This window comes from Homarus americanus, unplaced genomic scaffold, assembly GCF_018991925.1.
Source record: "Homarus americanus isolate GMGI-L3 unplaced genomic scaffold, GMGI_Hamer_2.0 scaffold31448, whole genome shotgun sequence".
Taxonomy (NCBI): Eukaryota; Metazoa; Arthropoda; class Malacostraca; order Decapoda; family Nephropidae; genus Homarus; species Homarus americanus.
In genome coordinates this window covers 1-15750 of record NW_024744816.1, presented here as the reverse complement: position 1 = coordinate 15750, position 15750 = coordinate 1, and the positions used below count along the sequence as shown (strand labels likewise).

General features: G+C 38.9%; 1 protein-coding gene across 1 annotated transcript; it reads right to left on the bottom strand.

Moving 5' to 3' along the window:
• Positions 1-921: 921 nt before the first annotated feature.
• LOC121878034 (DNA repair and recombination protein RAD54-like) lies at positions 922-14441 on the bottom strand. The gene is made up of 6 exons (XM_042383993.1): positions 14302-14441; positions 11958-12113; positions 11003-11203; positions 10164-10357; positions 8609-8678; positions 922-1960 (listed from the first exon to the last, which is right to left on the bottom strand). Exons 2-6 carry the CDS (start codon positions 11958-11960, stop codon positions 1733-1735), a joined length of 696 nt encoding a protein of 231 aa, XP_042239927.1. The 5' UTR covers positions 11961-12113; positions 14302-14441; the 3' UTR covers positions 922-1732.
• Between the last annotated feature and the right edge of the window lie 1309 nt (positions 14442-15750).

Here is a 15750-nt window from a genome sequence, read left to right as displayed (position 1 = left end):
GAGGGGTGTGGCTGGGAGAGGGTGAGGGTCGCGCACTGACTGGTCATCCATCTCTGTAGAGCTGTCATCCGTCTGATTCATCTGTATATTGTATCTCAAATAAGTGTTGACCGTCAGCCAGTCATATCAACCACATCTGAGACAACAAATTTATTGAATACACAAATAAGTAACTTATATATATAAAATATATATGAAGAAATGACCGCGGTCAGTGTGTTCGTGCTTGGGTTGGTGTGTGTAGGCGCGGTGGAGCGCGGAGGGAGGCGAGGCGGTGGGGGGTGAGCAGTGGAGGGTGAGTTACCCTCGAGGCAGCCTGGGACGGTCACGCTGACGCACCACTCTTCACAAATGCCCTATATCAGCCTTCCACCTTAGGGAATCCTTTAAAACAAGGACACACACTTTAACACTACACACACACGAGGGGCACTTAAAGACACTTCACAGGAAATTGCGGTCACTGCACACTGCTCAAAACTCGATGGTCATTCAAACGAATTTTTGGGAGAGACAATGGCGACGGATGATGGAGGTGACGGAGGAGGTCTACCGGCCTTGATTTTACACGAACGCACTTATTTCCACTTAATCGATCACTTGATACTCACTGCGCCATGGAGAGGTTCGGGGTACTTGGTTCTAACTACAGGGGCGAACATAAACACCTGTAGAGTTCTGTAGGTTCTTATTAACGGAAATATACAGGAGTGCGCTTACAAGCACAGGTAGTCCTTACACTCCTATAGGGTCAACTGACCTCACTCTGACCTCTCAGGCGACATGTGGTAAGTGGTATACTAGTAGCTTCCAGATGTCGCCAGGCACATTTATCTAAGCTTGTGGTGACATGAAACAGGGGCATTGCCACACACTACTGACTAGAGAAATAATGTGTATATATAGAGTACATACATGGTATACATACAACATACATAATATACATACATTACCCTGACATTAATTTCCTAACCTCCTCCATTTGATTCACTTTGCCACTCAGTTTCGTTCCAATTACAGATAAATCCACTCCCTGACAACCTAATAACCGAAAAAGCTCATATTCTTCATTCATGAGTGTAGCTTCTCTATATTAAGCTACATTTCTGTACCTTGCTATAACTTAACTCCTTGTGTAATGAATTCCTTTCTAGTGTTAGTCAAATAAAATATTAAGAGTGGCATCCCTGTAAGTGAAGGGGTTAATGGAAGAAGCAAGAAATAATGATATACTTGAGTTTCTGAATAATTGAGAGGATAGAGGGTGTAAAATACAGTCAGATGAAGTGGGTAAAAAAATATTTCAGGTATAACATGAACATATATAAGGATGCCAGAGCACAGGTTAAAGACTTACATAGTGGTACCTTGGTCTGGAGGCTCTACTACCATGGCTAAACCCTCAAAGTGGAGATCTTGGGTGAGTGAGGCATCTGAGTCAAGATTAACACAGTAGACCAAACTCAAGAGGTACAGTCAAAGAAAATAGTCATGTTACCCCCCTCCCCTAGTGTTATGTTCCAAAACCTATGACTAAGAATTTGGGTAAAGTGACAGTAATGCTTGAGGTTCAAACCTGAACGAGGAACTTTACCAAAATTCTTTGTCATGGGTTCCAGAACATAAGGCACACTAAGTGTAACGCAACTTTTTTCTCTGACTGTACATAAAAAATGGTGGTGCAAAAATACAGGACCATGACAATTTTCATCCAATTCTCTTACACTTTACCTCACTTCTGAACCAAAACATCACAATTACTCACTTTTACCAAGCTGGAGGGAGCAACCACAATAGTCTTTTCTATTGTGGGTCGACAGTCTGGTCCCTGCCTGAGTAGTGTCCACATGAGGGTGATGCACTGTAGGGTCTTCCCCAGCCCCATCTCATCAGCCATAATGCATCCATAATTTTCTTCAATCTGTTTCCCAGTGACACAGTCATACATAAACTTGACCCCCTGGAAAATTCAGTTATATTTGACTATGGTGTAACTTAAACATATTACATTATCATGTAGCCTTAGCATAACTGAAAATGCTCAACACTGGTCAGCACTGGGAATATATCCCTTAACTGTGTCAATGAGATCTACTGCCTGGGTGATGAGATTAGTGCTAGACATGGTGCTGAAGCTAGATCATTTGCAAGTCATTAATAGGATGGAAAAATTTTTGGGAGCTGTTTCCTTTATTGACAGCAAGAGGACCTTCTCTTTGTGTGAAAGGAATGATGTACAATATGTAGCCAGCATGAGAAGTGTGTTGTTGTATGGCAGTGAGTCATAGGAACTTAAAGAGGATGAAGTGTGTAGACTTGAGCGTGCTGATTTGAGGATGGTGAGGGTTGAAAAGCCCTGTTTAGAGCTGGAAGGGTGACTGGGTGTTGTGAGCATTGGTGGGCTAGGATAATTAGGGCATGTGGAGAGAATGGAGAAAATACTGTATGGGTTAAAATATGCATGAGTTTGAGTGTGGGGAGGAGGAGAGCTGGGAGTTGGTCACAAGTGACATGGGGAGAGGTTGTGAGAAGTGACCTTAAAAATAAGAACATGAAAGAAGGGCTGCAAAAGACTATGCACTCTAACCCACACAAGTGTAGAAAATACAAGTGATGATGATGATAATTTTAGATGTACAGTAAACCATTGTTATAATGGACACTATATTATGGACCTCAGTTATAACAGACACCCTAAACCTATCAGATAAACCCTCAAGATAACAGACAGATGTCCATTATCCCCAAGGAGTTGTCTAATAGTTTGTCACTGCATAAAGACCATGTACCCAGTACAGTGGGGTATGCTATAACGAACGGATCCTACTACGAATATTCCTATAACGAACGGTTTTACCTATAAAATTGAGAATGCTATAACGAACGAAACTCCTACAACGAACATTATTTATTTATTTATTTATTTTATTTATTTATTTTTTTTTACTAATTTATTGTTTTTTATTACAAGTATTACTGATACTCATTATTTCAGGGGTTTAGATGCATATTTATGCACTTTTTTACAATTTTTACAATTTTATATTATATTTTTCAGTGTTAAGTGGTTGTATTTGGGGGCCTGGAACGGATTAATCCTATAACGAACGAATGCTATAACGAACAAGGTTCTAGAACCAATTAGATTCATTATAGCATACCCCACTGTACTTGTACATGTGTACACACTTATTAACCCTCAGTTGGTCATTAACATTCAAGTAGGTGATCGCCGATGTCACTATCTTTGGTCATTCACGTACTAGAATGTATTCTAAATATACTTTTCCTGTGTCTTTGATACTGAGTCTAGCTACCATAATCTGTTGGCTGGTGGTGTCTGGCATCTTGTGTAAATGTTTCCTGCCACTCGGCATTGAGGACCCCCCCGCCCCTCTCCCTCCCCGGGCCACGATTTTTTTTTTATGGGGATTAGCCCATCCAGGCACAAGTCACCGACCCACATTGGGACCTGGGGGAGCAAAAATATAATAATAAGAAGAATAAATAAAAATTATAATAATAATAATAATAATAATACTGTAATAATAATAATAATAATAACAACAACAACAACAATAATAATAATAATAATAATAAAAATAAAAATAATAATAATTTAATAATAATAACAAAGAACCATAAATACAAAACTGAAAAAAAGTCAAGAGTGAGAAACGATATACAGTATGTATGTTGTGTTGTCAATAGTAAGAGAAACAATTGAGACCCTACAATTGTGTGTAAATGAGGCAGAAAGTCAGATCAGCAACCTGGGACTTTGAACTGGCCCTTAACCGTTGATTCTTGAGGGTTAATGAGCTTGGAAATGTAAGAGTATTTAGGGTTTTTAGTAGCAAAAACCCAACTGTCTTTTCTGTATATATTAAGAAAATATATTATAAACAGTTCCAAGTGTATATCACCATAACTTAATCACTGTAGCTATGAGTGTTAAATGAGGACGGAGGCTATGTTAAATAGCTCTTATAAAATACGTCCTGTTGGTGTGAGGGTTTGAGTAAGAGTGCCTGCAGTAGCCGGCTTCTATGACCTGACCTAGCATTTTAGGGCCGCTCTTCAAGGAACTTACCCATCACGTGATGTGACCATGTTACCTCATAGCCAGTGGAAAGTTACAGGGGGTGATATGATTATATAAACTGAATGCACAGCCCGACATATGCATAAACACTAAGGGGCTGATACAACTCGGTCACAGTTTTTGTTATGCCATATAGCAGCAGGGTCCACCATAAAGAACACATTATGCTTCCAATATCTTCCTAGGAAGTAGTACCTCCCTGTTTGGCAGCTGCCTACTACCTACGCAGGAGACTCTAGATAGCCATGGCACGTGAACCTAACTTAATCAGGATGACATATACTCTGAATTATTTGGTATTGACAGAGAGCCATGTATTGATAGTGATATTGAAAGTGATGATAATGATAGTGACCTGGACTAAGTGTTTGGACAAGAAGCAAGCAATGATGACGACGATGATGATGATGAGTGGAGGAGAGAGGGTTGGTGCCTTCCCCATCTCCAGCAACATCCAGTACTCCCTCCACTTCATTGACTCCTACCACTCCATCCCACTGCTTGGTTACATCCACCCACAATCCTACACTAGCTCCCTCCCATACTCCTTCCTCCCTCTCACACTGCTTCTTTCCTCCTGCACTGCTTCCTCCCTTCCACACTGTTCCCTCCCTTCCACACTGCTCCCTCCCTCCCACACTCCTTCCTTCCTCCCACACACTTCCTTCCTCCCTCTCACACTGTTTCCTCCCTCTCACACTGTTCCTTCCACCCACACTGCTCCCTCCCTCCCACACTGTTCCTTCCCTCTCACACTGCTCCCTTCCTCCCACACACTTCCTCCCTCCCACACTTCTTCCTCCCTCCTACACTGCCTATCACCATGATAATCTAAGTACAAAATAAGCAAATAATATTAGTAAAAATGTAAGGAAAATAAACCCAAAGGGACGGAAAACACTTCCCCCAACCTTGAGTGTGCAGCGTTCCCGCTTGTAATAAAAAACATCCACATGTTTAGTGCATAAATCTTTTAGGTTCATTTACTATGCTGCCCTTACAATTCGTGGATTTTTAATTTGCGGCCCTTGATTATTTGCGGATAACACCCTGGATGTACCCAAGAAGTCTGCGGGTAGTTTTAAAGTTGCCGGCATTTTCGCGGCCATATTTCACTGGATTTACTGTTATTAATAGTGTTTACAGTATTTAATCATAGCATTGTAGTTAACTCATCATTGTAACCACCAGGCTACTGGGCCAAGCTGTGAGGAGTTATGGTTTTTTCAACTCTGGTTTTAGGGTACAGGAAAAAGTCCAATAACAACGGTTCTACTAATGACGATTCATATTTAAGACCCTGGTTAATTTAGGACCCAATTCAATTTACACCATTACTTTCTTTGTATTCACAACGAAAAAAAAAAAAAAAATTAAATTAAATTAAATTTTAATATACTGTACTGTAAATAATAACAAAATCCCGATATGTATCAAAAAAAATAAAAAAACACGCCATGCGCACAGAGGCTACTGGGCTTGTGAGTGGTGACGCAACTTGGCGGGCCTTTTGTTTTCACGCATCTGAACAGGAAAAGGAGAAAAACATTCTCAGGTTTCTTACAGCATTTTTGCATCCCTATTCAACATGAGCAAGAGAGCAAGTAATGGTAGTGCTGGTTCAAAAGCTAAAAGAAAGTGTATAAGCTTAGCCAAGAAACTAGAAATGTTAAAACGATATGAAAAAGGTGAGAGGTGTTTGTGGATAATATATGAAGCAAGCAATGACCATATTTTCTGAAGTGGATCCATTAACAGAACAAAGCATTAAAATTAACAGGGACATGAAAAATGCATATGACCTCGACCTAAGATGTATAATAAGAAAAGAAAGCAGCTGTGCAAGGTTCTTTTTACAGCTTTATTATTCGAAGGCCTAAACCATCAACTTAAGCTACACCAACAAATTCAGCAACATAAGCAGCTTCAGCAACAGCTATGACATCTTTATGGAAAGCCACAGCTTCAGCCAGAGCTGAACCTGATGACTTCGTCATCTGATTGAAAACTCGCACAACATTCACTGGCTGTCCTTATGTTTTAGACTTTACCACCATTGGTGAGTAGAATTTTGGTTTTACATTAGTAAGTACTGTATTATTTAGAACATATATGAACAGTAATAAAGTGTTGCTTTCATATTCTTATGTACAGAAATGACGATGTTTTCACACTTATGCACTTACCTAAGTTGCCACCCCCACCCCCATCAACAAATTATATTTGCGGATTTGGCTATTCACGGCCATTTTGAAACCCAAACCCCTGCGAATTTTAAGGGCATGCTGTACTGTGACAGGACTGGGAGCCAGTAGACTTGACAATACTGCACCTGCAGGATTTAAATGGCAATCAGCATTTTAAACGAGGCGAGTTGCCACTTCTACTAGTATTTCTTGTTTTCTTAGGTCATTTTGGGGTGTTTGGGCCATAAAAAAAATATATATATGTATTACTTTACCCAACCTGGGGGGTGGGGGGTTAACCGTGTATGTATAATATGTGACATTTTACGGGTTAAATCACTGAACAGTATTGTGCACTCGCTGTAACTTTTTACATACTACACTCAAGTATACAGTACACTTAAAATGTCTTGTATATTGTAACAGTTTGTGACCACACAGTGGAGTACAACGGAGGTGGTGTTTACAGATTGGGCCACTCTTACAAACTGAGACTCCGGTACGGCCTCTCTGGCTAACAGAATGTTTATTGGGATTAGCAAACATTGTCAAACATAGGTTTTAACAGACTTTTCACTTTAGCAACCAAGATGTCTGCCAAATTTGTCTGTTATCCAGAGAGTTTACTGTACAGAGGGTCCCCGACTTACGAATGCCCGCCGATACGAATGAGGTTAAACTTGAAATTTACATTATTTTATTTACCTGATGACTTATTTTTTACTTTCATTTACTGTATTTAGTCATGTGTTCCAACTTACGTACAAATCCGATTCAACAAAGTCTTCAGGAACGGAACCAATTCGTAACCCGGGGACCCCTGTACAGTTTAAGGACTTTAAAGTGACAGATATTTTGGAGGATCTACTGTACACATGATAAAAATGTTTTTTGTCCATGTGGGTCCAATGATTTCCTAAATGATCAATACAGCACTGTACAGTAAAAACGTGATACTAATTTAAAGTAATAGGAGATTTTACAAAATATGAGGGACACCTCCAGTGGGATAAACAAAACAAAACACTGGGCAATGATGGAAAAACAAGTGGAAAAAGCTTGCGGGGTAGACTGTAGATGTGCACACAACGACTGACCAACATGAACTGAGACACGCGTGATGCATATACCTGTAGTGCTTGTTTACACTAAGGCAGGTGGTTGCATCCCATGGCAACATTTTGCATTATATATACTGATTCACTATCCTCACTACTTGCCCTTGACACCCTCAACTCAAGTTGTCATGTGCTTGTCTCTGAAGCCAGACACAAATATGCATACCTTGTTGACCGGGGTGTCAAGATCAAACTGTTGTGGATCCCCTCTCACATAGGCCTCAAAGAACATACAGAGTTGATGCCCTCGCCAAACTCACATCTAACAAAGACACTGTTGAATACAATTTGGGTCTGTCAAAAAGAACCCTTAAAACTATAAATAGGAAATAATTTGTTGATGAATTTAACTCAAGTAAACAAGTTCAAACAAGAAATAGTCAATCCATTGTTTACCAAGCAGATGTGAACAAAACTAAGTGTAAAGTCTGTGAAGATAGAACCTTTTAGGGACAGGTCCAAGCAAACTGTGTGTGAAATAGCACACTTCATCTCTAATGGTAATACTATAGCCAACAAATTAAGATTGCATCCATTTTTTTGCACTCCGCAGCTATATCATTTCCCATGTATAGAACCAAACACACAATGTGTTTGAATACCTTGCAAATGTGAATAATAAAATGTGTGGCCAGACATATTGCTTCACACGGCTGTACGAGTATTCGTGTAGTTGCAAATAAATCACCCTCTATGTACAGAACTAAACATAGAATTTATTTGATATACTGTATTGTACTCTAACATTCAATGCCATAATATCCTGACCATTGGGGACTGTTATACACACCCTTTGTGACCTCTACTCTGTAATCCTTTTGTGCTGCTGCTCACAGGATGAGCGTGGGGGTGCACAATAAATTCCTACTAAGAGGCAAAATTTAAATTAAAAAAATAACCAACATGAACCACGCTACTCATTGTTTGCAAGATTACTCGATTTTCTTCTGAATATGCATATAATAACAATACTTTCTATGGATAAAGCTGGAAATTTTGCTAGCAAGTGATATAACAACATTTTGCAATATCCATCGTCTGTGGTGTCAAAATGTTTCACGCGATATGTGCACAAATACTTTCTTGATCGTGTGTACATAAAAATGTATACTGTACAGTATAAGGGTTATTTAAATTGAATATAATGGCAGTAACTTTATATAATGGGTAACACAAATACTCAGACAATTACTACACACCTCTCGCTGGTGAGGACGCAAGACAGCAGAGAGCATTGGGTCAACCACAACTGCTACTTCCTGCTTCTCCCTGAGAGTAGGAAAAAAAGTTACTCAAAGACTTCTATTAACAAATAAAGTTTTGTAGTTACATCTTATATAATTAGAAAAACTTTCAAACAGATCATATTATACAACACATATCAAGCTGTGATCATAAAAGTTACTTCCTATCTAATCTATAAAAATTCACGAAACGAAATGCATCTAAATACAGGGCTGCCTCACTTATCGCAAAGGTTACGGGCATGAAACTCATTGCGAATATCGAAATTGCGAATAGCGGAGCAATTTCTCCCATAAGAAATAATGTAAATACATATAGAACATAAATTAGATAAAGAAACAAGGGCATAATATCAAATAAACATCAATAACAAACACTTTGAGTTTATTAGGTGTATATGTTTACAAGTACAGTATACTTTACATGTTTGAGTGTGTGTGTGTGTGTGTGTTTGAATGTTTATGTGCGTAGGTGTGTGAGGTAAGTTTTAAACGTACTGTTAATTTACCTCTGATGTGCTGTGTTGCTTGCTTGCTGAAGTTGGCATTAGGGGAGAGGGTGAAGGTTTACTGGGGTGAGAGGAGGCTGAGGTCATCAGCCACCTCACTCTCATGATCACTGCCAGGGTCGTCAGCCACCTCACTCTCATTATCGCTGTCAATTTGCACCGAAATCTGTTGTTCTCCACTGCCTTCTGTTGAATCATGCATTGCGATAAAGGTGTTTTAAGGTGCTGGGTCTGGTCATCAATCCATGTTCTCAACATCCGCTCCATACTCTATCTCGGCATCACGGAACCTCGTCATCTTCGTAGCCGTCAGTGGTGTTGCAGACCTGGCCATCTCCTTGATCTTGTCGGCGCTTTTAACTATAGAATGCACCGTAGAGGGAGCCAAGCCGTGCACGCGCCCAATCACTGACGTTCCTTCTCCGTGTTCATGTCTTTTTACGATATCCAATTTCATGTCCAACGTAACTGCCACACGTGATCTCTTGGCAACATTGCTGGGAGTTTTAGCAGCTGGTCGCTTAGGCATTGCGAGATCACACAAAACACAACTGCGAGATCACACAAAACTACACGCCAGCATGTGAGAGACTGAGGCGAGCGGGGGTGTATGACGGAGGAATATGTACACACGCTGTCCTACGCTACAGTTGAGGCGTGCGGTTCAAAACTTTTGCTCGTAAGAATTTGCGAATAAATGGGGCAACCATCGCGAATAGTGGAAATGGGTAACAATAAATTGATTGCGGATAAACGGGGTTACAAATACCAAGGCTATGAATAACGGGGTTTGCCTGTACATCTAATTTGGCATATATGGTGCACTCTAGCTCCTATGATTCCTTCAGGCTACACTCTTAACACTTCTCATCATTATTAATTAGAATTTGAGTGCACATTCCTGAAGTCAAGACCCTCATAACAACTGTGATAAATCCTAAATATCTTGCAGTAAAAACAACCAATAAATAGTACAGTAGTATGTAGTGCGATATACGTACAGGTTGGCCGTGAGCTTCTCTTGAGCGGACAAGACAGCCGGGGAGTAAAGCACCAGGGCACCAGGTTCATCAGGGTCATGCAATGGTCGCCTCACACCATTACGACGGATCCCCAAGCATCGAGATCCTCGACTTACATAATTAGGGATGGGAATCTTAAATGGCTTGGCGAGAATTTTCCGAATCAAATCCTCCTGATAAAAGGAAATTTTTGTATTAGCAGTTACAGCAACAACATAAAATACTGTCTATACCTGTACAGTATCCCACTATGCACAGTCGTGAACAAAAGTCCTGTTGCCGATTTTGCTGCTCCATGAACCCCAAGATTAAGACTCGTGAATCTCAAGCATTTATGGACAGAATAATGCATCATAATGCATCAGTGTCTACTGCTTCAGGTTCATGAGTCTGAATCTCAGGGTTCATGGAGCAGCAGAAAAGGCGACAGGACTTTTGACCGTGACTGTACATGATAAGTGTTACAAATGAGAAAAAATTAATCTTTAGCCTGGGGAAGCTCAAGAAACAGCTACATAAACAGCAAAGAGTTAGAGGAAATGATGACAAGAAAAGGCTAAAGTTGCATATAGTAATTCCTAAACACAGTTGCAGACATACAGTACTATACAAGGCAAATGCATAAATAGCTACCTTTATAAAACAGCAATGAATTTATCATTATTCTGTGATCCTGCTCAGAAATTTAAAAGGAGATTCCCATGCCTTTAATATTACAACTTTTTTAACTACATTAGTAAAATAAGCTAGAGACGATAAACTTTGGGTAAAAATACATTAAGAGGAGAAGTGGTGCACTTCTATGGATGTGATCTTACATGAGAAGAAGTTTGTCCTGTCGGAGTATTAACAATTGGTACAAGAGGAGCCCGATAGGGAGAGACCAGGAGCCCTGGGCCTGCCTTTTCTGCCACCTTTTGCCTCTTAGAATCTGACTGGCTAACAGCCACTTTTGGGCCAATTGTGAAACCACAGTCATTCTTCCGTTTAAGCAACTGACTTGGGGCATGGCTCCGCCTCTGTGGAAATTGATAACAAAAGTGCTAATTAAAATGCAGAATGGGGATCTGACAACAAAATTGTGGCTAACCCATGGAAGCATAGGAAATGGATATAAAACATTGATGATGATGAATATCTGTTAAAATCAGTGTCTAAGTGTCCATCTTAACATCTTTCCGTTCACACACACACACACCAGCATATTCAGTATTACATGCCATTTTTTACTAAAATATTCATTTATCTCTTAACTAGTTACATGGGAGATATCAGGGAGTATATCATAAACAATCTTCACTAACTAATAAGTTCTAAAGCCACATTACGGTACAGTGGCTGATGTGTGTTACCACTGTCTAGTGTTATTCATGATTCAAACAGTTATGAGCATCAATTTACATCCATCAGAAATAACAAATACAGGGTCATATTTTTATTTGAGAACCTTAAATTATTTTTACATTTTAGGAAGTGCAATAAACAGTAACCTAAAAATCGGTAGGAATAAAGTGTAATCACAAAAATGTATTTATGTCCTTCACAATGATATGATCAAACTCTTTAGGTTCCTGTTTATTGCATGTCCTAATATAGAGTTATCATTTTGGGTCCTAGAATATAAAAGTTACCCTGTACAGTATATAGGTGAAGATCCCAATAAAACTCCTTTACAATGGAGCATCATTCTAGAAATTTACCTCACTACTCTAGACAAGTCAGAACTGTACTGTAACATAATGTACACAGCAAACAATGGCCTCTTAAACTTACCATTGTAATGTAACTTTTCCCCGACTAATTACACTAAGCAACTCGTGTGTTCCATAGCTATTGATCTTAACCAATTCCTTCCATCCTCCATGACAGCTACACTAATGGGCTTCAGCATCCACTGGAAGCGTAGTACTGTACTGTACACTCTGGAATCTGGAATAAAAAAAAAAATCAACCGGGGGATCTAGGGGGCGGAGCTCCACGCATAGGTTAGATAAACTTTAATTTTGTCATTCCTGTATTTATATATCCAACCTAACCTAACCTAACCCAACCTAGCCACAGAACCCAGGAACTATATCTAACTTAACCGAGGGGTCAGGGTTAAATTCCTAAGATTCCCTGGAGATCCGAAATTAAAATAATACCCGAAGTAGGTTAGTTCATTTTCGAGGGAAGTGTCATATAAGAAAAGTGTCTTAAAATTGTCTAAACCATCAGAAAAACACATTGCTCAACTCAAGAGCCGTGGTTGGTCAACACTACAAACTGACTGATTCTAGACTCACATACACACTAACACATTAGACCTATATCTTGCCATAGCTACATGGTAAATACTGCCAGTCTATCATGCAGTTCCAAAGGCCCCCATTAGGTATTTTTGCATTTACACATTCCACATTCCTACCACTAATCTATTATCATATTCTAATAAGACGTCTAATTATAAGATCATTTACATCGATTACATTGCCGTCGCAAATGTATAATAACAGAGATAGCATAACCAAAATTTTATCTATTTTCTTCCATTAATCTTCCGCCATTATTGCCTACCTCACCTCTCAGACTGCGTGTCTCCTTCATAAATCATCACGCGCATGCGTTCCCATACACGTCACGCGACCAATCAAAAGCGTTTTTTGGAGGGCAACCAATTAAAACGATTTGTGGTTTAATTCGTGGTATTTTTGGCCCAATCAAAATCGATTTTTATTTTGGGTCTCATATTTTGAAATTCAAATTCATTTCCGACCATGGAAGTCTGTGATGGGTGTCACTTAAATTATATGGAGCTGATTGCGAGTTTTGGGAAAAAACGAAGAAACTATAGCATTTTTTCGATCGCATGGTGTTCTTCCAACCTCAGTAAAGTGTCATAAGTGCAAGACTGAATGTAAATATCGCAAAGAAAAACACACTGTATGCGGCATTGTGTAAGAATCTGAGAATCCAACGACGAACAAGAACCAGCCCAATAAGGTAAGAAATAGGTGATTCCATCATATGGTGCGAGTCAGTTAGGTTAGGTCAGGTTTGGTTTTTGTTTTTCTAGTGTGTTTTGGTGTATTTTTTATTCGCTTAGCCATTATTTTTTTTTTAAAAACGTCCCACGGAAAAAAAAAACGATAAAAAACAGCCAATTTCCGACGGAAATGAAGGTCATATTCGGTCTAAACACACACAAATACAATAGAAAAATATATTTTTGACTTTCTAACAGAGTGGGAGGTGAAAGTGCATATTTACCCCCCATTATTGTCAAGAAAAAATTTTACCACACATTATTATAAGAGGAGAAAAAGTCGTATACTTACACCCATGACAGCTGACCTTGACCTCTCTATCTCAACATTCCGGTAAATACCTCCTGCGGGAGCCACGAATTACCCAAAAGTACCCAAAAGTATAGCAAATAAGGGTAAAATCTTAACGAATATCTGTTATACATACACAAAACATGTTTAATAATATTTTTAGTGTAATTTTGTAAAAATAATTTGTAAGATGAAATAATAAACAGCGAAAAACTTTCAGTATTGGCGAACGTTGAATTCCAAAGAGTTGGTGAACAAGGGAGATAACTCAGATTCATCGTGATGCACTTCGCTAACCTAACCTAACCTAACGAAAAGTAAATCCTACGGCTGTGTTAAATACCCCAAAGTAACAGAAACATCGGTAATTATATCTCCATTTTGGATAGGTGACTCTTTGGAATTTAGCATTTTTCGCTGTTTATTATTTCATTATTTTGACATTTCAATGAAAACATTATTAATCAGGTTTTATTGATGTAAAACATATATTCGTTAAGATTTTACCCTGATTTAATATACTTTTGGATACTTTTGGGTAATTCGTTGGACAGCGTCCTGCTGTTCACTGAATAACCAAACCTAATTTATATCACCGACATTAATTAAAAATGCTAATAATAATATGGTGCAGCATGAATATAAACAATGTAGGTATACAGAGTACGTAGGCCGTGGGAGGGTAGTTACCTGTGTGCAGACAGTAACAGGTAAACAATGTTAAACAGCAAGGCAACTTGACCAAGAACCGCCGACAAAGCTGTCAGTATATCTTACATGACATGACGATTAATTCTCACCTTAGTCGTGGGATTGTTGGTAATGAAATGGCACCGTCAGATTAGTCTACTCTCTCTTTTACATCTTCAAACATGTCGAAAAACTTCACCTTTTTGGACAATTTACATAAAAAGACTCAGAGGTAAATCATACAATGGTGGCGGTCTATAAGTAGTACAACATGTCTTTCTTATGAGATTAATATCCGTAAACACTATTTATTTTGCAATATAAACTATTGTATAAGAGAGTTTATAAATGTCCAATGCTCTTTTGTTTTACGTTCTCTCACTTATTTCAGGAATTTATTTGTTTTCATCAGAGACAAACACTATTATAAGAAAGACAGGAAAGCCAGGCGGAAACCGCGTGAGCCACATAGCATATAGTTGGCCGCGGGATCAACCAGTGTGCAAGGCGCGGGTCGTCTGTACGTTGTAATGGCACAGTGGTTCCCAACCTTTTTTCTAGCGACCCCAATCATGCACCTCGAGCCATGACCGCGACCCCCCCACTGGTTAAGGGTAATATATATATATATATATATATATATATATATATATATATATATATATATATATATATATATATATATATATATATATATATATATATATATATATTTAGTGTAAATCACAGGTGAAAATACAAATAAAGGTGTATTATACAAGGAGGGTGAGAATGGTATTATAGGCTTGATTTTATTTCTTTCTTAGTCTCACTACCCCTGAAGATGTGATTACACGAAAGCGCTTGGGGAACTTCTGTGCTTTCTTTCCTTGTGGTTATCAGCATATACCTAGATCACGCGCACCTACAGTGATTTACTTGTATATATATATATATATATATATATATATATATATATATATATATATATATATATATATATATCTGATAAAATCACACGGGAAAATGGAAACAACGGAGGCCTTGTAGCTTTCGTCTTTATTCAAGACATCTTCCTGGGTATAGGGTATAAATATAAATACCTATTATTTTACGAATTGGCAGTGTAAAAAAGGTACTGTAAGGATGCTAAAAGCAAAAATAACATGGTTCAATTATATTCTAGTAAAACAAGATAATAATTTGTCATTAATGTAATACGATTGAATCAAACTTAAAGAAGACTGTGGAGTTTTGAGATTGTTTAGTGTTCACTCAGGATGGGATGGGAGAAAGGAAACTCACAATGTGCACTCATACCAAGCATGTTGTATTGATGTACAATGCAGCTTGGTGCTGGGAAGGCAGCATGGTTACAAGCTGCGGATGTAGAGAGAGCCTGGTTGGTGAGGACGCTCAGAGGACAGCTTGTGGTCGCCATGCCTGCCAGCGGGAGAGGACCGCCAGGCAGGCGGAGGAGGAGCGAGGGGAGTGCTGTTGGCTGCGCTGTAAGTAGAAAGGCAGGTCACCTGAGGTCACCATCAGGGGTTCAGATGTTTGGTCTACACTCAGGATGAGAT

What these genes read in the sequence shown, in the direction of transcription:
- LOC121878034 (XM_042383993.1), bottom strand. An exon ending in CAGGACAAACTTCTTCTCAT is followed by an intron (nt 10,358 to 11,002) that starts GTAAGATCACAT and finishes TCCTTTTATCAG; the next exon opens with GAGGATTTGATTCGGAAAAT. An exon ending in TGCGTCCTCACCAGCGAGAG is followed by an intron (nt 1,961 to 8,608) that starts GTGTGTAGTAAT and finishes TGAATTTTCCAG; the next exon opens with GGGGTCAAGTTTATGTATGA.